The sequence below is a fragment of the Diaporthe citri genome (assembly GCF_014595645.1).
Source record: "Diaporthe citri strain NFHF-8-4 chromosome Unknown scaffold_12, whole genome shotgun sequence".
Lineage (NCBI taxonomy): Eukaryota > Fungi > Ascomycota > Sordariomycetes > Diaporthales > Diaporthaceae > Diaporthe > Diaporthe citri.
This window is the reverse complement of record NW_025064857.1, coordinates 234,060-256,907: the sequence shown is the minus strand read 5'-3', so window position 1 is coordinate 256,907 and position 22,848 is coordinate 234,060. Positions and strand designations below refer to the sequence as shown.

Genomic DNA, 22,848 nt, shown 5'->3' with positions numbered 1-22,848 from the left:
ACAAATTTAGTAGTTCTCATACCGGTGATTCTTCCTGACCAATACACATGGACATAATTTGGGGCTGTCATCCGCTGCTCAGTTGCAATGATTATCAGTCGCCGCTTGTCTGCTCGGAAGGAAGGGTGGTAGTAAGTTTTCAGGCCGCGGCCAGCATAGCCGCGTCTCTGACGTCGGCGATGCTTTCGGAGATGCAAGGTGATTCGCGTTCGAGGGCTGCCATCAAAGCTGTTCACTTGACTCATTAAACAAGGTCTAGAGGCTTTCTCTTGCTACGTCTCGTATTTTCCTGCTCGGTACTACATGGAAGGAAATTAACCCTCGTATGAGACATCAGCACCAGACCTAGGTTGAGATTTAAGTTGGCGGTTCTCTCCGGTAGGAGTGAGATTAGGGGTCTTATGACAACCCCCTAACAGGAGGCATTGCAGCTCCGGTCCATCTGTAGTGTCCGGTGATGACTGGGGAGATGACCAGTTGATTTGCAGGAGGCTCGTTGGTCCAGAATTGATCTGATCCGTTCTCAGTGCAGGCGGTTTGGTTGCTTTCATGTGTTCAGACAGCGGCCATGTGTGCATTCCATTGCTGGAGGAATGATTCGATCAAGTTACCCCGGAATATGATTTCTTGGGAAGTAGACAGATTTTGGGATAATGCAGTTCCAGCTTAGTCCAGGAACCTGCAGATATTGTACGTATGTCTAAGGGGCAGACACATACAGTAAACGCGTAGGCTATCAACCCGCTTTCTCAGGGGTTAGCCGGGTCCAACCGCCCTTGGCAAGCGCCGAACAATCGAGTCATGTGGGCTGGAACCGAATTGTGGGTAAGACTGCTTTTGGGCGGTGCTGGCGGACATCGGACAGGTGAGCACCTGTCCGCCCAGCACCAACAGCATAGCACGTATTCGACGAGCCGCGTTGACGAGCCAGCCGGCCAACGCAAAAGTACCCTTGGTTTCCAAATTTGTCACTAGGCACCTGGGCATCTATATTGCGGTGACGGTCAACCCGGCAACACGGGCCAAGTCGAAGGATTCCACGTACTGACGAGGGGCGCGTGACGAGTCTCACACAACAGGACGCCTACTGTTCTGCGTATCACGACGATGCACGCAGCTCCGCCAAGGGCTAACTAAATTCTGGGCGCGGCCTGCTAGTTGGCATGGGCTGGGTGCTCAGAGCTGAAAGATCCGCTTGAGGGGAGCGAGGACGTGCGAATTTGCAGAGAAAGAGGTACAAGGCGGGCCGTACCGACACTCTTGAAGCCCAAAATAAACGTAGATTACGAGAGATGGCACACAGTCGCCCACGCTCCTAGGCCATCAAGGCCATAGTATTGTGGTACAGAATCGTCGAGGCTTGCGTCGGGTTTGGAAGGTCTCGAACATTGTGGAAGGCCTGCACAAATTGCGAATGACACGCAAGACTGGAGTCATCCGGGTCCATTACCCCAGAATTACCCCAATATTACCCCAGAGAAACCATTTCAAACGGCTATAACGTAATTGCAACCGTGCCGCCGTCCCAAGCCGGGAGCGTTTTGGAGAACCTCACCGTGTCACATGAATTCACCCCGGTCGTCAATGCTTCAACTCCCTCCGTCACGTTGCCAGAACTCGCAACGGACTGGCCAAAAAAGAGGCTCATTTACGTAAATTGTCGTCGATTATGCACTCGATCTGGATCTCGCGTGCTTCAGCGCTGATGCTGCTGAAGCGCGGTGCTGCACGCTGATGAAACCGGCACGACATCACGATTCCCTCATTGCCAATGCACCCAACCGCCACGACATATAAAATGGCCGCGCCGTGTGCTTGTATCCCCCGGCCCGGACGCCACCCATCCGGATTGACGATAACAACACACTGCTCATCAAACCTTGCAGCACACTCAACACACTTCTTCTTCATACCTCACTTTCAGCAACCCACCAACCATGACCGTCATCCAGGGTCCGAGTAACGACACCGTCACCCCCATCCACTCCAAGGGGCGGTACTTCTTCAAGGGAGACCAGCGGGTGAGTGCTCGTTCATTTCAATACGGTCTTGCTGCTCTTGCTAACTCGGCTACTAGTTCCTCATCAAGGGCGTCGTCTACCGCTTGCACGGCGAGGGGCCTCTTGATCCCCTCGTTGATGACCGTCTGGACGACCTCAAGCGAGATATTGCTCTTTTCAAGGAACTGGGACTGAACACTCTCTTCATATGTGGGTTTTCCAGCCTCTCGGCTCTTGTTAACCATATGACAAGCCCTAATACCGGCAGCAGACCACATTGATAGCTCAAGGAGTCACAATGCTGCCATGCAACTCCTAGCAGAGGCTGGCATATATGTTCTTATTGTGAGTTTGCACCGTCCAGCCAGGCTCCGCACGGGTCATCCGGGACAACAGGCTAACCGCCGACAACAGAGCCTTCCAACATCATCATGCACGAGCGACGACTCGGGCACCACCACAACGTTCCGTCCATACAACTCACAATTGCTCGAGGACTGTTTCGCAACAATAGACTCAATGGCGCAATACCCAAACACGCTTGGCATCATCGTCGCCAATGGTGCGATGAGCACGATCTACTCGACCTCTCTAGCACCAATGATCAAGACAGTGATTCGGGACGTTAAGAAGTACATGGCCACAGCGACGGAGATAACCGGCCAACGACAACTTCCCATTGGGTACAGTGCATCAACAGGCAGGCTGATCCTAAGGACAACCTTTGATTACTTTACGGCCGGGAAGGAAGACGAGACGGTGGACTTCTTCTGCGTATGTCATCATCACCCCACTGTCCAGATGTCGCTGCAAGGTAGTATTGGCTCGGCTAACATGCAAGCGTTAGTATGCGAACTTCAACTGGTGCGGCCAGTCAACCCTGCACATCTCGGGCTACAAGCAGGAGCTCAAGACCTTCGACAACGCACACATCCCCGTCTTCTTCTCCCAGTACGGCTGCAACCTGGGCGCGTGCGGCAAGCGCATCTTCCAGGAGACGTCGGCCATCTACTCGTCAGCCATGACGCGTGTGTTCTCCGGCGGCATCGCTTACGAGTTCTATGACTCGCCAGACATCAGGTCGGGCCTGTGGGGGTACGGGCTTGTGAGGCAGGAGGACGCGGGCATCACCAAGCTTCCCGACTTCGACAGCCTGAGGCAGAGGCTCGAGAACTGCCAGGACGAGAGTGTCCTGGAAGAGGAGATGGAGGGAGGGAACTTCAAATCGTTTTCGGGGGATATCCCACCCCTCTCACCGCATTGGAAGGCAGGTCACCCCTTGCCCTACAGCATGGCAGATTGGAGCGAGGTAAGACAGAGTCTCGAGGACAAGGTGTGGATGGAGGTTGAAGTTGAAGAGCTGACCACGAAGGATTTCCAGTTGAGCCATCAGCCAAAGTTTATCAGGGCATAGGTTTGTTTTTGAGTTTGAGTTTGGGAAGGGAAATGGGCAAAGGCACGGCGGGTGGGTTCCAAGGAGTTTAAAAGTGTTTCGGACTGTGTAGCAATATCTTACCATCTTACCATGTTACCAATAACATTTCTGTTGTGACAAATCATGAACAGTTCTCAGTGATGACAAGAACGCATCAGTAGGCCGACGTCCTCGTCCTGCCGAGAGTTGTTGGAGCGGCGGGCGGCTCAGATTTCAATCTCGGCTTTCTTTGCCGGGCCGGTCTGTCTCGCTTTCATTTGTCACCGCTCTTCAACCAGGATCTGCGACCCAAGTTACGTACGATTCCTGTAATCACATCGTCCGAGAGTCCCTCTGCCCTGGCCAAGGAGGATGATGTGCTAAGTGACTACAGCATGATAACCCATCGCAAAAACATTCGTCCCCTGCAGCAGAGCGGCCAAGACGCGCGGGCAGCGGTCATCATCCGGTTTATTTGTAAAGTAGGCGCCCGTCAGAGCTGTTCTCCGAGACTGGGCAGCCGGCGTGCCAAGCCGGCGGCCGCAGAGTGCGGCTCCACCGGCTGGATATCCAGTCGGACGACAATGCTTGGTATACTGGGTTCTACACTGGGTTCAAATGTGGACCCGGTACCTGCTCAAGTGGGCAAGCGCGGCAACTTTGAAGGCTCTGGGGCGTCCCAGATAGAAGTGATCGTAGGGTGCTGTGGCTCTGGCGGGAACAGATGCAAAGGCACGCGAGGCATGCATACGCGGAGGTCAGAATAGGCGTTCGCCAGCTGTACTGAGATCAGCGCTCGAACCACGTGGTTGTGATGATGGATTGGACTACTTGGGCTCGAGTACTTTGAAGCATTCTGAATCAAGCACAGTACGTCTGAACCACGACCAGACGGCGCCCGCCATTGCCAGGGCCGCTAGAGCTCGAGCCTGGGGGAAAAGTGAGCACGGTTGGGGGAGAAATTCTCGGAGGAAGACCGACAGCAAGAGCCCAGGTGTAGAGAACAAGCATATCCAGTAGGAGTATACCGAAGCAGCACAACGGTACTTGCTCAGATGCTCACACGGGCTCGTGATTTCTGAGCAACCCGAGAGGCTGCGAGACAAGCCAACAGACACTCTTGGCCTCGCGCCGAGTGTGCGCGATGGCAACGTCGAGGTCAGCTCACTTGCACACGTGCCATCGTGCTCGTCGCCGTTGTGCCTCGAGCAGCCCACATCATCGAGACCGAGATACTCCACTGATCAGCCCTGACCAAACCACTTGAATGACTAAAGCCAAATTGCCATTCTTGGACAAAGAGGCATGTGAAGGGGCAATCCCATCGACCTGACTGCTTGATCAACAGGGGCGGCTTCTACTGGCCGCGTGGGAATGGATGTCTATCCTAGACATGGACCCAACCGGCCCTCTGGGTCCATCCAGGCAAAAAAGCACCACCGAGTGACCTAGGCCAGTGACCCGGCTGCCCGGCAGGCTGGTACTGAAGAAGGAGACGAGGGCCATACACACACGGAGAGAAAAAGAAAAGAGCGCAGAGAGAGTGTTTCACAGCCGTGATGTTCTCTAGCCAACAGCCGGCCAAGAAGGACAAGACGATGATCGCTATGAGCCGGCTTGTCAACGGCTTGTCCAAAAGGGTATGCCGACCCAGACAAGCAACTCGACCACCACAAACAGTGAGCAAGCCGTGCTGACTGGCCGCAATTTACGGGAGGAATGCCCAGACCGGGGATGAGCCCTGTGAGACCCTGCAGGCTGGGCAACGGGCGGGCAGAGGCGGCAGAGTGGGACACATCATGTCTCGTTCAGGCCAACAACAGGCAGGGGACCAAACTCTGTCGGGTCTCTCACACACAAGCGACCGACCACACAGACAGGGCCGGCAGGCTGCACCTTGCCAGCCCGGTCAGCTTTGCATGTGCTAGGTGCTAGAGCAAGGGCTGGGTGCCGAGCAGCGGGAATGACGCAACTGCGGCTCTCGACGCTTGAACCTCAAATCAAATCCTGCGGGCCGCTTGTCATCATCATCGTCTCGAGATTTTTTATTTTTTTTACCCGTCCTTTTTCTTAGTCCCTTAGCCTTCCCACGAGCCGCACCATGCCCAGAGCAGGCAGATGCAACGCTGCTGATCTTGTACCAGGGAAAAAAGCAGCCGCATCCCCAAGGCCGTGTGTCGCTCAACTCACGTGGGATTGGGGATTGTCAAACAGCAGGGATGAAGTCAAGAACCCAGCAGACTCGGCGAGCATTTCAACGATTCAACGAGACCCTGATGACTGGGACCTGACTTGTGCAGGCCACCACCAGCTGCTGGGGAACGAACGAACGAACGACAATCAAACGGACGAGTAGTACGTACCGTGTTCTATTACTGTGCACTCCTTGCAAATGCAGTAAGTATACTGCACACTCCAGCATATACGTACGTACACACACATGTGCATGCAGATCCCTCCCGAGTTGTCGCAGGACGCGACGAACGGAATTGGCGGGCAATTTCTGCTGCCGGACGAGGCCTGAAGCGTTCGCCTCTGCTTCTGGGCCTTTGGCCTATGAGTGTGATTGCGCATCTTCACATGAATCAGGTCGACACCCTCATTTCAGTCTCGAAAAGACGACGTTGGCACGCGTTGGCGCGAAGACGAACCGGCGCCCCTTGGCAACTTGTGGGCCACGACGTCACTGTCCGAATTCCCTCAGCTGCTACTGTAACGTCTGGATGGGCTGTCCTGCATCATGTAAAGGGCCTGCATTTGCATTGTCGTACATACCGCCTTCCCTTGGGTGCTGCAATCCGTACTGTCCAGTCTGACTGTGCCCGTCCGGACAGTATGCATTCCTCCTGGAGCCGTCGAGACATGCAAAAAGCGGACCTGCTCCAGATTTCCAATCCTCCTCCAGCCATTGACAGGCCGTACTGCGCTGCCTCCGTCCGAGCAGACCAACATTTGGCTTTCAACACCGGGGCCCCAACATCGTATCCCCATATCTAGTAGCGCCGAACAACAACCGAGCGGCGCCCGTGTGCTTTTCCCGGGCACGCAAAGCAGCTGAGGCCTTGGCGTGCCGCGGCCAAAACCGATCAGTCGCTAACATTCGGTGGCCAACACCGTCACTTGCACACCTGACTCCGTCACGCCCACCTGCGCTTTTGCCGGCGACCAAAACTGCCCTATTCATTTCTCGGGGCTGCGCATTCTGGCATGGTCTTGGGCTAGCCGTAGGCCTCTTGGACGTGGCGTTGTGAACCACTGTCCGGCTGGCAAGTGGTAAGATGTTGACACAAGCAGACCAGCCTCTGGTGTCACTCGCCTGCCCCCTTCACCTTGGACGTCGGGAAGATCTGCACTCATGGGGCCCACATGGTCCGCAATTCCGTACCCACTCCTGCTCCCGCTCACGGGCACCGTCCGGATTGCTCGGCGCCTTGTCCTGCTCGTGCTGCCCTGTGTTAGCTGCAGCCTTGCTGGCCGCCGCGCCCGTCGCCACAAGGACGTACAGTACCGGCGCACACGGTAGCCCCACGGTCAGGGACCCTGCGAGCTGCGACAGACCCTGCGGTGAGGACGCACGTCCCGTTGGGCGGCCTTCCAAGGTTCGGAACCCAATCTCAGTATCTCACCTCTCATCTTATCACTCCGCGTCCAACTCCAGTTCGGCTCCAGCAACACTGGGCACAACTGGGTCCTCTTCTCCACGTTCTTGCACGTCCAAACCCACTCCCACCTCCGCGCCAGGGTGGACACCCATGACGTTGGTGGGTGAAATCTTTTTTGCTGTTTGCCCGAGTAAGGCTCCATCCTTTTCTGGAGAAATGGATCCTGCTCCCACATGATGACATGCCGCATACACACGGCGCCAGCAGTTGGTACAGTACGTAGGAGGGAGAGGCAGAAGTACCAGTGTACTCCTCCATCAACATACTGCGGCCAGTGTCGTGGTGGTCCTCGCATAAATATATAAACAGATTCCCCAGGAAAGCACCCCCCTTTCCTCCCCGGACTTTTCAGTACTGGACACTGGATCATCAAAGCCTCCACGGCCCTCTCCTTCCTACTCCTGCCCATCCATCCACCAGTATTGTCTGAGCAAGTGTTTGCGCACCCAAATCAGGCACAATGGTCGCCCAAGTGGTGAGACGGATGTCCCACACGGGACACAAGGACAACGAGCATGGCGTGCCCACCTACTGGGGCAAGTCCGGGAGCACCCTGCAGAAATACATCACGGCTCTGGCGACAACCGACTTCTTGTTGTTTGGTTTCGACGTATGTGCAAAGCTGACCCCGTCCGGAACAAAACCGTGTCGTCGACAAGGCTGACCTGAAGAACAGCAAGGTGTGATGGCCGGTATCATCGACTCGGACCCCTTCGTTCACGATTTCCCCCAGGTCGACGGTGACAGCAACTGGCAAGGCTTCGTCACTGCCATCTACGCCGTTGGCTGCTTCTTTGGTGCTTTCTTCATCCTGATGTTTGGCGACAAGCTCGGTCGCCGCAAGTGCATCTTCCTCGGCGCATCCGTCATGATCATCGGTGTCATCATCCAGATTGCCTCTGTCCCTCCAAACCACGGCGCGACGGCCCAGTTCATAGTAGGGCGGTTCATAACCGGAATAGGCAACGGCATCAACACCTCAACCGTACCGACATACCAGGCCGAGTGCTGCCCCCCGCACAACCGTGGAAAGCTCATCTGCATCGAGGGTGGCAACGTCGCCGTCGGCTCCATGATTGCGTACTGGATCGACTACGGCAGCACGTACGGCCCTCACGCCTTTGTGTGGCGCTTCCCCATCGCCTTCCAGTGCGTCTTCGCCGTCGTCATTCTCGTCATGATGCTCCGCCTGCCCGAATCCCCCCGCTGGCTGCTCTCCCACGGACGGACGGACGAGGCCATCACCGTGCTGGCGGCCCTGGCCAACGAGCCCCGCCACCACGACGAGGTCCAGGAGCAGATGACCTTCATCACCGAGGCCATCAGGGCTACCGGCCAGCTGGGTGGCGTCACCCCCATCAAGGAGGTCTTCACCAACGGCAAGACGCAGCACTTCCGCCGCATGCTCCTCGGTGCCGGCAGTCAGTTCATGCAGCAGCTGTCTGGTTGCAACGCCGTCATCTACTACTTCCCTATCCTGTTCAAGGACTCGCTCGACACCACCCACAACCTGGCCCTGCTCCTCGGCGGTGTCAACATGATTGTGTACGCCATCTTCGCCATGACCTCGTTCCTGGTCGTCGAGCGCGTGGGCCGCCGCAAGCTATTCTTCATCGGCACCGTCGGCCAGATGCTTTCCATGGTTCTTGTCTTTGCCTGCCTCATCCCTGGCACTCCGGATGCCGCCATCGGTGCCGGTGTTGGTCTCTTCATCTACATCGCCTTCTTCGGTGCCACCTGGCTGCCTCTCCCCTGGCTGTACCCGGCTGAGATCAACCCTCTCAAGACCCGTGCCCGCGCCAACGCCCTCTCGACCACCCAGAACTGGCTGTGGAACTTCTTCATCGTCATGATCACCCCCGTGCTCATCTCCAAGATTGGCTGGGGCACCTACCTGTAAGTTTTGACAACTCGTCAGGTCACTCCGCAACTCTAGGCCAACCCGGTGCTGACAAACCCACCACAGGTTCTTCGCCGTCCTCAACATGCTCTTCCTCCCCATCCTGTACTTCTTCTACCCGGAGACGTCCGGCCGCTCCCTCGAGGAGATCGACCTCATCTTCGCCAAGGGCTTCGACGAGCAGATCGGCTACGTGCAGGCCGCCGAGCAGCTGCCCCACCTCACCCTGGCCGAGACGGCCGAGATGGCCCGCGGCTACGGCTTCAACTCGTCCGACGACGAGGGCGCCAGCGGCGGCAAGGCGCGCCACTCCGAGAAGGAGGGCGACATCCCCGAGACCCAGAACAACGGCGTGATGGCATAAGCTCTGTCTTCACTCAATTGGTATTAATTGGAGGAGGAGAGATGGATTTGAGTAGTTGAGGTTGTGCAAATTTTTGCATAGTATTGATACCCTCGTTGTTTGTTTTCTACATGCGCGCGTCGCACTTGTTTGCATGCGCATCACGATATGTTGGGCTTGACTGCTTGGCATGAATTATGAATACCCCGGGGAGTAGTTGAAAGAGTAGGATTACACTATAGAGATGTCCTACCTATATAGACAGACTCATAGAATGGAAAGATAATATGCATGTTTGTTTCAAGAATATCGTCTGGTAATATTTGCACCCGTGAACGTCGAACGCCGCGTCATGAGAGGAAAATAAATCCCAGTCTGCTTCGTTTTGCGGTCTTCTGAGAAGAAAACAAGTACAACAAACGATGCAGTCTGGAGGTCAATCTGACCATGACAATCGATCGCGAAATTCGTCCGTAGGCGGCCCTTCAGAATGTCTTAGTTTGTTTGCCCAAGACTTGAAAGAGGTCGGTGTAGGCGGCTGAGGCTTTCCCGCCAGCCAAGAACGGTCAAGCTTTATTACTATGTATGCAGCAGACGTGATCAAGCTACAAGTGGCCATGCCGAATTCCGTCTTGGGCAATCAATACAAGTAAATCTCAGCCCTACGATGAACCTGGTTAGACTCGCTCGCGAAGTTGAGGAATCCTCCCTGACGTCACCAGGTCCCACGAGGCAGCACAACACAAGGCGAACATGCCTTGAACCTGATGGAACGATCTTCCAAGTGTGGTAACCCAATGCCCGCCCCCCCTTGCTCTCACCACCACCAACCATCCTTGCCTGCTGCTTTCCTGGAATGGGAAGTCATCACCAGCTTGCCTCGGATGAAACGCTGCACTACGACCCAGCAATACTAATACCACTCCACCGACACCATGCCGACTCAGTTCCACGATGAGTCGGGCCGGACCATCATCCTGAGGGGCGTCAACCTCGCCGACGGCAAATCCCCCCCCGGCCAGCCCACCTACAAGCTCTCATCACTCGACAGCCACGCCAAGGTCTCGTACCTCGGGGGCCCACTCACCCTCGAAGACGCCCCGGCGCAGCTCGCCCGCCTGCGCCACCTCGGCTTCAACGTCGTGCGCCGGTCGTGTGGGAGGCCCTCGAGCACGCCGGGCCGGGGGTCTACGACGACGGGTACATCGCGCACGCCGCCTCCCTCGTGCGGCTCTGCAACGACCACGGCCTCCGCGTCGTCGTCAACCCGCACCAGGACCTGTGGTCGCGCTTCGCGGGCGGCAGCGGGGCGCCCCTCTGGACGCTGCACGCCTGCGGGCTCGACCCGGACGGCTTCGCGGACACGCATGCCGCCGTGCGGCACGCAGAGTGGCCGACGGGTGGCGACAACACGACGCACGGCGGCCGGGGGAAGGACAAGGACCCGCGCGCCATCCCGGACATGATGTGGACGAGCAACCACAGCCGCTTGGCGGCGCTGACTCTGTTCGCGCTCTTTTTTGGGGGCAGGGACTTTGCGCCGCGGTGCAAGATCGACGGCGTCAGTGTCCAGGACTACCTCCAGAACCACTACATGGCGGCATATGGCCGGCTTGCTGATGCCCTGAGGGGCCTGGAGTTTGGGTGGGATAGTATGAATGAGCCTGAGCCCGGGCTGATCGGGTGGAAGGATCTGGACATCATGGAGAGGGGGGCAAGCGCGACGATTGGGAGCACGCCGAGCCCCATCCAAGCGATGAAATTAGGGATGGGCATCGAGCAGACCGTGGACCGGTTCAAGCTGGGCAAGACTGGCCCACACAAGAGCGGGACAGTCACGGTGACGCCAGGCAGGACTTGCTGGTTGAAGAGGGAAGACGTGAGGTGGAAGTGGGACAGGTCTGACGAGTGGAAGCTGGGAGAGTGTGTCTGGGCGCAGCACGGGGTTTGGGATGTCGGGACCGGAGAGCTGAAAAAGCCACAGTACTTTGACCATCCTCCGCCCGGCTCGTATGAGGCGGCAAGCAGCGCGGGCGAGCCATTCGACTGGAAGGCAGTGTACTGGAGGTCTTATTACGAGAAGTGGAACGCAGAGATACGGAAACACTCACCAGCAACAATGATGTTCTTCCAGTCATCAGTCTTTGACCCTCCGCCACACAGCCTGCTGTCAGACATCACATCGCACGGGGACCACCAGCACATGGCGTACAGCCCCCACTTCTACGACGCCCTGACCGTCATGAAGGGCCACTGGCACAAGTACTGGAACATCGACATCCTCTCCCTGCTCCGCGGCCCGCAGGACATGAGCAACAAGCTCAGGGCCCTGCGCGTCGGCAACGCCAAGGTGCGCAGGGTCATCTCGGACCAGCTCGGCGAGCTCGCCAACGACGTCAACGGCGGCGCCGAGGACGAGAACAGCCACCCCGTGCCGACGCTGGTCGGCGAGACGGGCATCCCGTTCGACCTCGACGGCGGCAAGGCGTACAGGGACGGCGACTACTCCAGCCACGTCGCGGCGCTGGACGCCATCGTGAGCGGGTGCGACAACCACCTCCTCAGCTACACCCTCTGGGCGTACAGCTCGTGCAACACGCAGGAGTGGGGCGACCACTGGAACGGCGAGGACTTGTCCATCTACTGCGCCGAGACCGGCTCGTTCCCGAGGCACAAGTACCTGTCCGGGTTCAGGGCCGCGGCGGCCTGGTGTCGGCCGTACGTCCAGTCGCTCGGTCCCGGCACGAGGCTGGCCAGGATGGAGTTTGACCTGAAGACCAGCAAGTTCCACGTGGATGTCGACGCTGCTGACGCGGGGGACGTCGTCATCTACGTGCCCTGGCTGCATTACAGGCGCTCCGATGACGAGGATGAGTTGGAGGTGGACGCGGACGCGTCGGGAGGGGAGTGGGCTCTGCACAGCAAGGCGCAGATCCTTCATTGGACATACCAGCAGGGAGGGAAGCTGAGTTTGCAGCTTACGAGGACGTCGGGGGCCTTATCACCCAGGGAACTTGGGACTTTGATCCAGCGGTGACGAGCTGTTGGGAGAAAAGGGGTGGGCTGCCCGCGGGTGTTGTGGTTATACAGATTTTGAATTAATTTAGATGGTAAGGAAGATATAGACTCCCTCCTCTGGGGTGATCTTCAACCTCTCTGGGATAGCCTACCTGTCGTCGAATACCTAGGTAGCGTTGGTTGAGCGACATCGCCTTCCTGTTTCTCCTCCATGCACTATAATCATCATTTGATTCTCTCCGAGTCGTACCACTTCCCTTGGTTACTACCTAGCGCTGAAAAGCGTATCGAGATGACAAGATGCCTGTTCTCGGGATCGGATCTATCACCAGTGATTACAGCCTCATGTGCGAGTCCGACGCCTTTCAGTCCGGATATCCGCACGTCGCAGATGTGCATACCTAGGTGAGGAGCACGCGTAACCTCAAGATAGAGTTCCAAACCATCGCGAGATGTCGCATCTCACAAAGCACACTGCAGCGGCCGCCACTCGCCGCTGTGATGCATCTGGCATTGGTTATCTCCAGAGTAGTCAGAAGCGTAAAATCAAAGCGCTCACATCAGCCCTTGGATAAGGCGTAGAAAAGTAGGCGTATTGCGCCCTTGAGATAACATCCTCCTCTTCGCGCCAGCCAAAGGGGCACATGCAGATGGCCAAGGAGGCAGGGGGCTGATTGGAGCCATTCGGCAGGCGGAACCACTTTTAAGGGTCCGCAGGCTAATGCAGGCGCCATAAAGCTTGTTTAGTCTAGCATGGTGTCCCCGTCGATCCACGGCCGACGCCACCACCAGTTTTGACAACGTTTAGGGGGGGGGGGGTTAGCACCCAACGTTTGCTAGATTGCAACCACCGACCACAGCCAATGTCCGATCGAAACGCCCGTGGGACAGATCCATCGGTTTCCACATGCTCACTCGGAGATAATCCCCCTTGCCTTGCAGCCGCCCGTGCGGCCATATCTGTCTGGCCATGGGGGGGTTTCACTGCCTGACTGACTACTTACAGACGGTCGAATGTCGGCGCCGTGAGTCAAAGAGCGAAGACGCGAAAGGTGGACTCCATATGCACGACTACCGTGCCTGGGGCGGGCCGCGTGGCCAGCAGCCAATGAGTTTGGATTTCGGAGAGCACCATCTATCTCCATCGGCAGACTAGACGGTATTCTGCCCGGGTCCATGTTACCCACAACGTTCTGGCACTACCAGTTACTGTTGCAATGCACGGGTTTAGAAAATGTTCTATCGTGGTTAAGCCAGGATATGCCTATCCACTACCCCTCAGAGAGATCGGTCGACATTGTTCGTCCGACCATCCGATGTGGTGTTGGCTTCCAAGTCTACATAAAGTAGTGCTGCGTCTTGAGAGCCCTAGATTCCAACTGGATCTTCCCAGATCCTCGCGCACTCAGCTTCGCGCTCCGAATTCGATTACTTGTCGTCGTTTGTGCTCTTATTCCCGCTCCGTTCTTAGCGACACTCGCCGTGAATTTCAGTCTTCTGCCAGCCATGGGCAGCGTGGTGGCCCTCAGCGAGGAATATGGCCGTCCTTGGCCGGATTCAAGCTTAGAGAAGCCACCATGCCCTTGGGGTGACTTCCAGTCTTTCGTCGGCTCATCCCCTGACGCGCTTGCCATTGCTTGCACCCATCAGCCCCCAGGGTTGTTCGGCATCCCAAACTTGCCATTGGACCATGATGCCTTCCGTGAGCACCCTTATCTCCGCTGGTCCTTCAGAAGTCTCAACCGGGCCATCGATCGGCTCGTCAGGGCATTGAGGCCACTAGACGTCAAGGGCGGCGCACCTTTGGTAACCTTCTGCCACAACAGCGCCGAGTATGTGCTGGTTGCCTATGCCGCGATCAAACTTGGCTGCATCATCATCCCCATCAGTCCTCGCAACCTAACAAACGAGGAAGAGGTCAGGCACATGGTCAGGACGGGCCTGAGTGTCTGCAACGGGGAGAAGCCCGTCGTGGTCGCCGGAGACGAGCACTTGGCATTCCAGATAGACGTGCATGGGCTTTTCCCCCAGCCTCCACACAAGATCGTCCTTGGTGCCACCAGATATGCCGACTGGACCCCCTTCCAGAGCCTCATGGACCAGACCGTCCCAGGTGCTGACGACGGCACCCTGACCCCGTCGGTCCCGGAGCAAGGGGGGTGTGTTCTGTTTACCTCTGGGACGACCTCGCTGCCCAAAGGCATCTATCGCACGCACGCGAATTGGGCCATGGCTCTTGCTGGCAGGAAACTGATCGAGGGCCGCATGCGGGCGGGCGACCGCAGCTGTTGCAACCTCCCCAACAACCACGCAATGGGGTTCATCACCCTGACCAGCTCCCTCAGCCTGGGCACCAGCGTTGTGTTCCCCGGCTCCGCTTTCAATCCCGACCTCATGCTGGAGACGATGTACGCCGAAAGAATCACGCATGTAATCATGGTCCCGACGATGCTGCACGCACTTACTGCAGCCAAGGCGGCCAAGTATCCCAACAGGCCAATGAGTGACCTGAAGAACGTCACCTTTGGAGGCTCGTCTCTGACCCCGGAGACGCTGAGCCTCGTAACGCAGGAGCTCGGCGGTGGTGGCGCAGAGAATATCTTCGGCTGTACCGAGGGTTTGTTGATCTCCAGCGGGTGTACGAACGACTTCAGCAAGATCGTCGACGGGGACGACGTCTCGGTCGGCTGGCCACTGCCAGGCTTCGGCACGCGCATCGTCGACCCCGAGACGGGCGAGGTGGTCCCGCGCAACTCTATAGGCGAAGTCCACGGCTGCGGACCCAGTGTTGACGGACCTTACATTGGCGGCGTTGGGAAGGAGAACTGGTATGAGCTGGATGGGAGACTATGGTACAAGACTGGCGATGCCGGTAGGATGGACGACCAGGGGCGGACGTTTATCACAGGGAGGTTCAAAGACATGTGAGCCGGAGAAATCCCCGAACAACGCCACAACGTCGTGGCCACATACTTACACCTTGTTGACAGGATAATTCGCGGTGGCGAAAACATCTCACCGTCCGCCGTTGAAGGGATACTGGGCAAGAACCCCACGCTGAACGCGCTCATCCCGCAGATAGTTGGCGTCAGGGATGAAATTGCAGGCGAGGTGCCCGTATGCGTGATCAAGGGGTCCGCCAGTCCCGATATTCGCGAGCTTATCCAGTCCGAGATTTTACAACACATGGGCACTCTCTACGTGCCAGAAGACGTGATCCCGGTGAAGGCACTTGGCTTGGAGGACTACCCGCGGACAACATCCGGCAAGATTCAGAAGGCCAAGCTCGCCGCGTTGGTTAAGAAGCACCTGTCCAGCAGCGAAGAAGCTGAGAACGAAGCTACCGGGAATGATGCCAGTCTGACCGAAGAACTGCGGTCAATCTGGGCCAAGGCGGTCGGCCTGGAGCCTTCGAGGATACGGCTGGACGCCCCGATTGGCGAGTTCGCCGACAGCATCACGGTGATGCGCGTGCGTGACAGGATCAAGCGCACGACCGGCAAAGCCCTGTCGCTATCAGCGATGGCAGAGGCAGGAACAATTGAGAAGCAGATCGAGTTGCTGCAGAGCATGGGAGCTGGCCAAGCAAACGGGACCCAAGAAGTGCGCGTCGAGAGACCGGCTCGCGAGGGCACGCCAGGGGTGGAGGATATGGTCCACCTGATCGAAGACCCGGAGTTGTTGGAGCCAACGAAGGAGCTGGTCACCAAGACGATTTCCAGCTTGGGTCTTGGCTGGGAAGACGTCGAGGATGTGATTCCCGCGTACGACTTCGGGACGATCATGTCGCAGACGAAGCTGTACGACAGCTGGAACTTCAACTTTTCCATACACCCAAGCCGGAAGGTCGACAAAGAGGTAAGTCCATGAATGTCCAAGACTCATTCCCTCTCTCATGGGCAAGTTGGCACTGACCAGTTCCACCAGCACCTCCGCCGCGCCTTTGAGGCCGTTGTTATTAACAACCGCATCCTCGCATCCTTCCTCGTCTGGGACGAGAATAAGCTCAACTCGGATGACGCTCTCCACGTGGTCATCAAGCAGAGCCCGAAGTTCTTTGACATGATTGTTGAAGATGGCGGCTCGCTCGACACTGTCGAGCAGCTAAAGAACCTCTCGCAGCATCATCCTCACCCAGACTACGCCACGCTCCCGGGACCAGTGTACCGCACCATGCTCTTCGACGTTAAAGAGACCGGCACCGCTGCGATGGTGATTTCGGTCCACCACTGTGTAATCGACGCGTCCATGGCCCAGATTACTCAGGAGGACATGGACCGGGCCCTCGGAGCCATGGCGGCTGGTGCAGCCTCGACAGAGGAGATCCTGTCAAAACTGCACCCCCACGTGGATTATAAGCCGTGGGCCGACTCCTACTACAACCTGCGATCTGGGGTCGAGGCCCGCGCGGCAACAAAGTGGCATCTTAGGCGGCTGGCCTCACTGCCACAGCATGTTGAGGCAGGTGCATTGTTCCCAACCACCCTCATCACACCGCGCGAAAAGTACAACGCCGCACTGGTGGAGGGCGACGACTGCATCCCAATCACCTTCGACGTACCCGATATCCACGCGCTGCGCAAGGAGTTCCCAGAGATCACGGCGCAGGCGGTGGTCAAGAGCGCGGTGGCGCTGATGAACGTGCACCGGACGGGCCACTCGCACGCGCTCTTCACCAACCACGAGGCGTCGCGGACAAACTTCCCCTTCGTGCCCAAGGCGATGGCGTCCCTCAGCCCGAAGCTGTTCGAGGCGACGGACGTGAGCGGGCCGACGTATCAGAACGTGATCAACCTGATCGAGGTCAGCAAGACCAACAGCGAGACGGTGCTGGGGTTCCTAAGGCGAGTGCAGAGCGAGCAGACGCTCCTGACGAAGCACGCAGCAGCACCACTGAGGGAGATCATGGCCGGCTTCGAGGGCGGCAGGAACCTCGTGGCGGATGTGATCGGGGCGCAGGTGTACAACTGGGTGCCCGGGCTGGGGACCACGGGGACGAACCCGCACAACCACCACGAGGTGCTGAGCGCCGTGGTTAGGCCTCACCTGGGGCTGAGCCTGAACTGCGGGCTGGGTGGGCCCCAGAACCAGACCGTGATCGTGCAGGTGCGCGGCGACGGGTTTGAGCTGGATGGGCTGCGGAGGGTCGGCGAGGAGATCGAGGCTATCACGAAGTGGCTCGTGACGAGGGGCAACTGGGAAGCACCAGTGGGAGAATACGAGCGTGCTCTTCAGGCTTGGTGATAGGTAGTTGATGGAGGGAAGTTTGAAATCATATTCAGCGTGATAATACACCCACACAGTTCCTACAGAACGTCATCACATTGGTTGTTACGCAACAGAGGGAATCTTATTCCAATACTGAGTGGCATCCCAATCGACGCAGCAGGCAGTATTGAGTCGTAAGCGAGTGCCATGTCATTTTCGTCGTGAGAACTTCGCACTTGATGGAATGGCGAGGTCTACTGTGAGTTGAGGGTGATGTCCTTGTGTACGGGAAATATCGGACGGCGGGCACATACTGCTTGTGATGGATTTCTTGGCGCAACAATGCCAACATTGAGATGAGGTGCTGCCTCCATCTCAGCCCCTCGCATGGAAATGCCCCGTTGAGCTTCAAAATTTGGAGAGACCCGGGTGCATCTTCGGGGTCCGATGAGCTGCACCGGGGTTGAGGAAGGCTACCTGTAAGACAGCGGTCTACCTACCGATTGGACCCCAATGCGGGCCGAGAGCACAGGCCTCGCAATTGGCAGGAGGCAGGTGGCAGGGAAGGGTCCAATTTCATGCTGCCCCACCATAAGCCAACCAGACGATATGGTCGGGATAATAGCTTCGTTGACCGCTGCCTTTGCGTTCTCTCAATTCCTCCTCCCGCTCTCTCCTCGTGCTTGTCTGCTGTGTTTTTCTGTGAGATCTGAGAGAGCTCCAAGGGAAGGTAAACAATCGAGTCCCATTGATCAACATGGCCGACAACAAGGTCTACCGGGCCAGCACAACGGCTCCCGTCAACATCGCCGTCGTAAAGTCAGTCTGCGATTCTTACGTCCTTCCTTCTTCCTGGCCTCTCTCCCCTATTCCCTTCTTCCCACCGACTGCTCGCCTTTCCTATTGCTCTCCCGTCTCGCAATATCCTGCTGACCTTATGTCTGGTTCACTGTCTCTAGGTACTGGGGAAAGCGCGACCCCAAGCTCAACCTCCCGACCAACTCGTCCCTCTCCGTCACCCTCTCTCAGGCCGACCTGCGCACCCTGACCACCGCATCCTGCAGCGCCTCCTACCCGCCCGGCTCCGACTCCCTCCTTCTCAACGGCGAGCCCTCCGACATCTCGGGCGCCCGCACCCAGGCATGCTTCCGTGAGCTCAGGGCCCGCCGCAAGGCCCTCGAGGACGCCGACCCCTCGCTGCCAAAGCTGAGCGCCCTGCCCCTGAGGCTCGTCAGCGAGAACAACTTCCCCACCGCCGCCGGCCTGGCCTCGTCCGCCGCCGGGTTCGCCGCCCTCGTCAGGGCCGTCGCCAACCTGTACGAGCTGCCCGAGAGCCCCTCCGAGCTGTCCCTGATCGCGCGCCAGGGCTCCGGGTCCGCCTGCCGCTCGCTCTTCGGAGGCTACGTCGCCTGGCGCATGGGTTCCAAGGAGGACGGCACCGACTCCAAGGCCGACCTGGTGGCCGAGGCGTCGCACTGGCCCGACATGCGCGCCCTGATCCTGGTCGTGTCAGCCGCCAAGAAGGGCGTCAGCTCCACCTCGGGCATGCAGCAGACCGTCGCCACCTCGGGGCTCTTCGCCCAGCGCATCTCGACCGTCGTGCCCAAGAACATGGACCTTATGGAGAAGGCCATCAAGGAGAGGGATTTCGAGCTGTTTGGCGAGGTGACGATGCGCGACAGCAACTCGTTCCACGCGAGCTGCGCCGACACGTACCCGCCCATCTTCTACATGAACGACGTGTCCCGCGCCGCCGTCAGGGCGGTCGAGAAGATCAACGAGGCCGCCGGGCGCACCGTCGCGGCCTACACGTTCGACGCCGGCCCCAACTGTGTGGTCTACTACCTGGAGAAGGACGAGGCTGCCGTCGTCGGCACCTTCCACGGGCTGCTGCAAGAGGTTGGCGGTTGGAAGGAGGGCGCGGCCGGGTTGAAGAATGCGGATGTGGCGCTGCTGGAGGAGCCAGTGGCTACCGCTCTCAAGACGGGTGTTTCTAGGGTCATCATGACCGGTGTTGGGGAGGGGCCCATCAGGACGGACGAGTACCTGGTCACTGAGAGCGGTGAGCCTGTCAAGAGGTGAGGCATGGTCACGAACTACCAAGTAACGACTGGGATATGTCCCAGGGAGATGGGAGGAGACACATATGGGCTCCTTGGCGTATAAGTTCCAGTTCTTGACCATGAGTTTTGTACGTGAAAAGCCACATGAATAGCCATATCTGCTTGATAGACCAATACCTAATACTGACTGGCAGCCATGGGCGCCTAATGCTCATGCTCGACGGCACTCGACGGCACAAATTAACTTCCTGCGCCTCTTGTCTGACTACTTTTGGGACCATTGTCACTCCATACACTTTTCAGTGTTCTCACAAATCACTTCGGACCCTCGCTCGTCTGATCCAGGGTCTCCTCAGGGCCCAAGCTCCACCCCAGGCTAGTGCTGTTGATCTCCTGCGGGAGCTGCCAAGGTGGTCCTTATCGGGACTCCCCAGCAGCCTTATCGCAGCTCCTGCCTCTCAGGAGCGACGTCACCGTCACTGCTGGCCAGTCTCCATTCTAGACCCGACAATCTAAGCAATCGGTTGCTAGTATTGACCGAATTGGGAAACATTCTTCTGACTGTGCCAGCTCTTGGGGATTCAAATCCTCCCAAGGCTTTCGGTCATGGTTGGCAGGCCTGTCCATCTGCCCCGAAGCTTCGATACTTATCTGTCCTGGAGGATGACGAAAGCTTAATATTCCTTGGTCCTCCGTCTTGATTAATTACCCTGACTCTCCTTCTCTCCTTCACTTGCGCAACCTTTTCCGACCGCAATCATCCACCCGTATCTTCCGACTCGTGTCTGTCCTTTCCTTCCGAAAAGCCCTTCCTCTTTGGCAGAGAGCAACCCGGCTCCGGCTCCTGCTCCTGTCGACCGAGATATCCTCCCAGCGCCCCGTCAACCTCCATGCGCCGGCCAAGATGAGCAAGATCTGCGACATTGACGAGTCGGGCGATGTCCTTGTCACATACACTGGCAACGAGAGAGATGGCCTCAAGGTGGTAAGTCGCTGCTGTCCCAGGGCTGCTTGTTTACACCCTCCACCGCTCTCTGTCCCTGCGAGCTCGTTGACGGCTGCGCTGACTGGGCCCAGGAGAAAACACACACGCCCCTCCCCAAGGCGATCCTCTACGCCTTCCTCCCCGCCGGCTTCCCCCATACCGTGACCGACGACTACCTCGCCTACCAGACATTCGACTCCCTGCAGGCCTTCTCCTCCTCCATCACCAACCTCCTCGCCAACCGCGCCATCCTCGAGGGCCTGGGCGTGGGCAGTTCCAGCCAGACACCTACCACCGCCCTCCTCCTGCAGATCATCCAGGACACCTTCTCCCGCCTCGCCACCATCCTGTTTGCCCACCGTATGGGCCAGGCCATCGAGCCCGAGTGCAAGTACTACCGCTTCCTCGCTGATATCTTCAACGACTGCAGTCAGTTCCTCGACCTCCTGCTCCCGGCCCTGCCCCTCCTGCCCAAAGTCTCCGTCATGGTCACCGCCTCCATTCTGCGATCTTTGTGTGGTGTCGCCGCTGGCGCATCCAAAGCCACGCTCAGCGCCCATTTCGCTACAAACGGAAACCTCGCCGAACTAAACGCCAAGGAGCAGAGTCAGGAGACCGTCGTCAGCCTTATGGGGATGCTGGTCGGTACCTTACTCGTCAAAATGGTCGAAGACAAGACGGCTGTGTGGTGCTGGATGGTGGTGCTGGTGGGAATCCACCTCCTCACCAACTACTGCGGCGTGTGCGCCGTCAAGATGCGCACCCTGAACCGACAGCGCGCCACTATCGTGTTCCGCGAGTTCCTCGAGACCAAGACCGTGCTTACCCCCACCGAGGTTGCCAAGCGCGAGTCCATCATCTTTAACAGCCACGGCAACGTAACATCCCGGACAGCCGAGTACAAGGGAACGGCCAATTTTGGCGGGTACGGGGATGTCATGAACTTCAGACCGTGGGGTTACCACAGATACGTCTTTGATACCGAGGACTACTTCATGGGAATCTGGCAGTGGGGGCCGAGCTTCACCATCCGCATCGCATTGAAGGAAGGGAAGAGATCGGACAACGACCCGCTCATGGCATGGTTCGACGCCGTTGCTCACGCGTACTACTTCGACACGGCCATCTTCAAGGATGGGCTGGGCGGAATGGGCCACTACGAGAACGAGGTTCCTGACGATCACCTGGTTGGCTCGGGCGTGGTGGACCGTGACACCAAGCTGGCGCTGCTCAACGCGCTGAGGGAGAAGGGCTGGGAGGTGGAAAATGCTGCCGTCGAGACCAAGTCGCCGGTGCGGGTCAGGGTCGGTGGCAGCGAGAAGAGTCTCAAGGGCACGTAGGACACGTAGGACACGTTCGACTTTCCTTTGGCTTTCGGCGTTCGGCTTCCCTTGGTCTGATTTTCGTCTCGTTCGGCCATCTCTTCACGAACAGGCTGCGGGCAGGTTTGTCTTGCCAGAATCCGGGAACATGGAAGTTTCTATGCGACAAGTGCGACCCGGCGGAACGTAACACTGCAAGGGATCTTATCCTTTGCATGGCTCAAGGCGACACGGTGTCGAATTCTTGACGGTGGCATTTGCTTTTCCCCATTCATACGATTCTCGACTCACCAGTCAGAAACAACTTGCTGATGTGCCAACAACAACAGTGCCGCCAATACCGAGCGAGAAAGATCACGGCCCGCTCCTCCACCGACCGCCTTCGCGGCAGGCGAAGCATGACTGACGTCCCTTTTTTTTCTGGCCCCCAGTGGGGCAATGATGGCCTGATTGATGTCAAGAGTCTCGGATGGTGTCAATTTGCAAGGCGTTGGTGGCAGGACATAGAAATGGGAAAATGCCGTGCAGCGGCAGAAGCATAGTCTTGTTAGATGTCTGCTTGTATGCAAAGCGGAGATGGAAGTTCCCCTTCATAGGTCAAGAAGACGAGGAGATGTGTGACGCCTGTCATCTTTTGGACCCATGCAGAGATTTGAGAATACACGAAACAAATCGTTGATACCCCCATTGTCTGTCCAACATATTCACCAAATACTCATCCAAGACGGCCTTTTTGGCGTCAATCTTGTGAATGTCGGCCGTTTCTCAAGCCTTGGACGCCGTCAAATACTACGGAGCCACTTCTCGTCAAACTTGTTTTGAGCAAGTTGTTTCTCAAGAGTCATCTGCGGTCCAGCTTGCGCTCATCCTGTCCATTCTATCCGAGCGAGCAGGACGACCGCTCACCACGTCCCTGGTCGCCACCTACCAGAA

The 22,848-nt window shown here is 57.7% G+C and overlaps 6 protein-coding genes across 6 annotated transcripts; all 6 read left to right on the top strand.

The window, feature by feature from the left end:
• Positions 1–1,937: 1,937 nt before the first annotated feature.
• On the top strand, positions 1,938–3,414 carry INS49_004385 (uncharacterized protein; the record flags this gene model as incomplete). Its single annotated transcript, XM_043165174.1, has 5 exons — positions 1,938–2,021; positions 2,078–2,210; positions 2,269–2,345; positions 2,415–2,774; positions 2,848–3,414. 5 exons carry the CDS (start codon positions 1,938–1,940, stop codon positions 3,412–3,414), a joined length of 1,221 nt encoding a protein of 406 aa, XP_043017889.1.
• A 4,122-nt stretch (positions 3,415–7,536) lies between these two features.
• On the top strand, positions 7,537–9,340 carry INS49_004384 (uncharacterized protein; the record flags this gene model as incomplete). The annotated part of the gene is made up of 3 exons (XM_043165173.1): positions 7,537–7,686; positions 7,753–8,972; positions 9,043–9,340. 3 exons carry the CDS (start codon positions 7,537–7,539, stop codon positions 9,338–9,340), a joined length of 1,668 nt encoding a protein of 555 aa, XP_043017888.1.
• A 914-nt stretch (positions 9,341–10,254) lies between these two features.
• INS49_004383 (uncharacterized protein) lies at positions 10,255–12,356 on the top strand (the record flags this gene model as incomplete). The annotated part of the gene is made up of 2 exons (XM_043165172.1): positions 10,255–10,461; positions 10,482–12,356. 2 exons carry the CDS (start codon positions 10,255–10,257, stop codon positions 12,354–12,356), a joined length of 2,082 nt encoding a protein of 693 aa, XP_043017887.1.
• Positions 12,357–13,843: 1,487 nt separating this feature from the next.
• On the top strand, positions 13,844–17,581 carry INS49_004382 (uncharacterized protein; the record flags this gene model as incomplete). Its single annotated transcript, XM_043165171.1, has 3 exons — positions 13,844–15,261; positions 15,328–16,195; positions 16,265–17,581. 3 exons carry the CDS (start codon positions 13,844–13,846, stop codon positions 17,579–17,581), a joined length of 3,603 nt encoding a protein of 1,200 aa, XP_043017886.1.
• A 721-nt stretch (positions 17,582–18,302) lies between these two features.
• INS49_004381 (uncharacterized protein) lies at positions 18,303–19,627 on the top strand (the record flags this gene model as incomplete). The annotated part of the gene is made up of 2 exons (XM_043165170.1): positions 18,303–18,364; positions 18,505–19,627. 2 exons carry the CDS (start codon positions 18,303–18,305, stop codon positions 19,625–19,627), a joined length of 1,185 nt encoding a protein of 394 aa, XP_043017885.1.
• Positions 19,628–20,512: 885 nt separating this feature from the next.
• INS49_004380 (uncharacterized protein) lies at positions 20,513–21,933 on the top strand (the record flags this gene model as incomplete). The annotated part of the gene is made up of 2 exons (XM_043165169.1): positions 20,513–20,593; positions 20,686–21,933. The coding sequence occupies 2 exons, from the start codon at positions 20,513–20,515 to the stop codon at positions 21,931–21,933; spliced, it is 1,329 nt and encodes a 442-aa protein (XP_043017884.1).
• Positions 21,934–22,848: the final 915 nt, after the last annotated feature.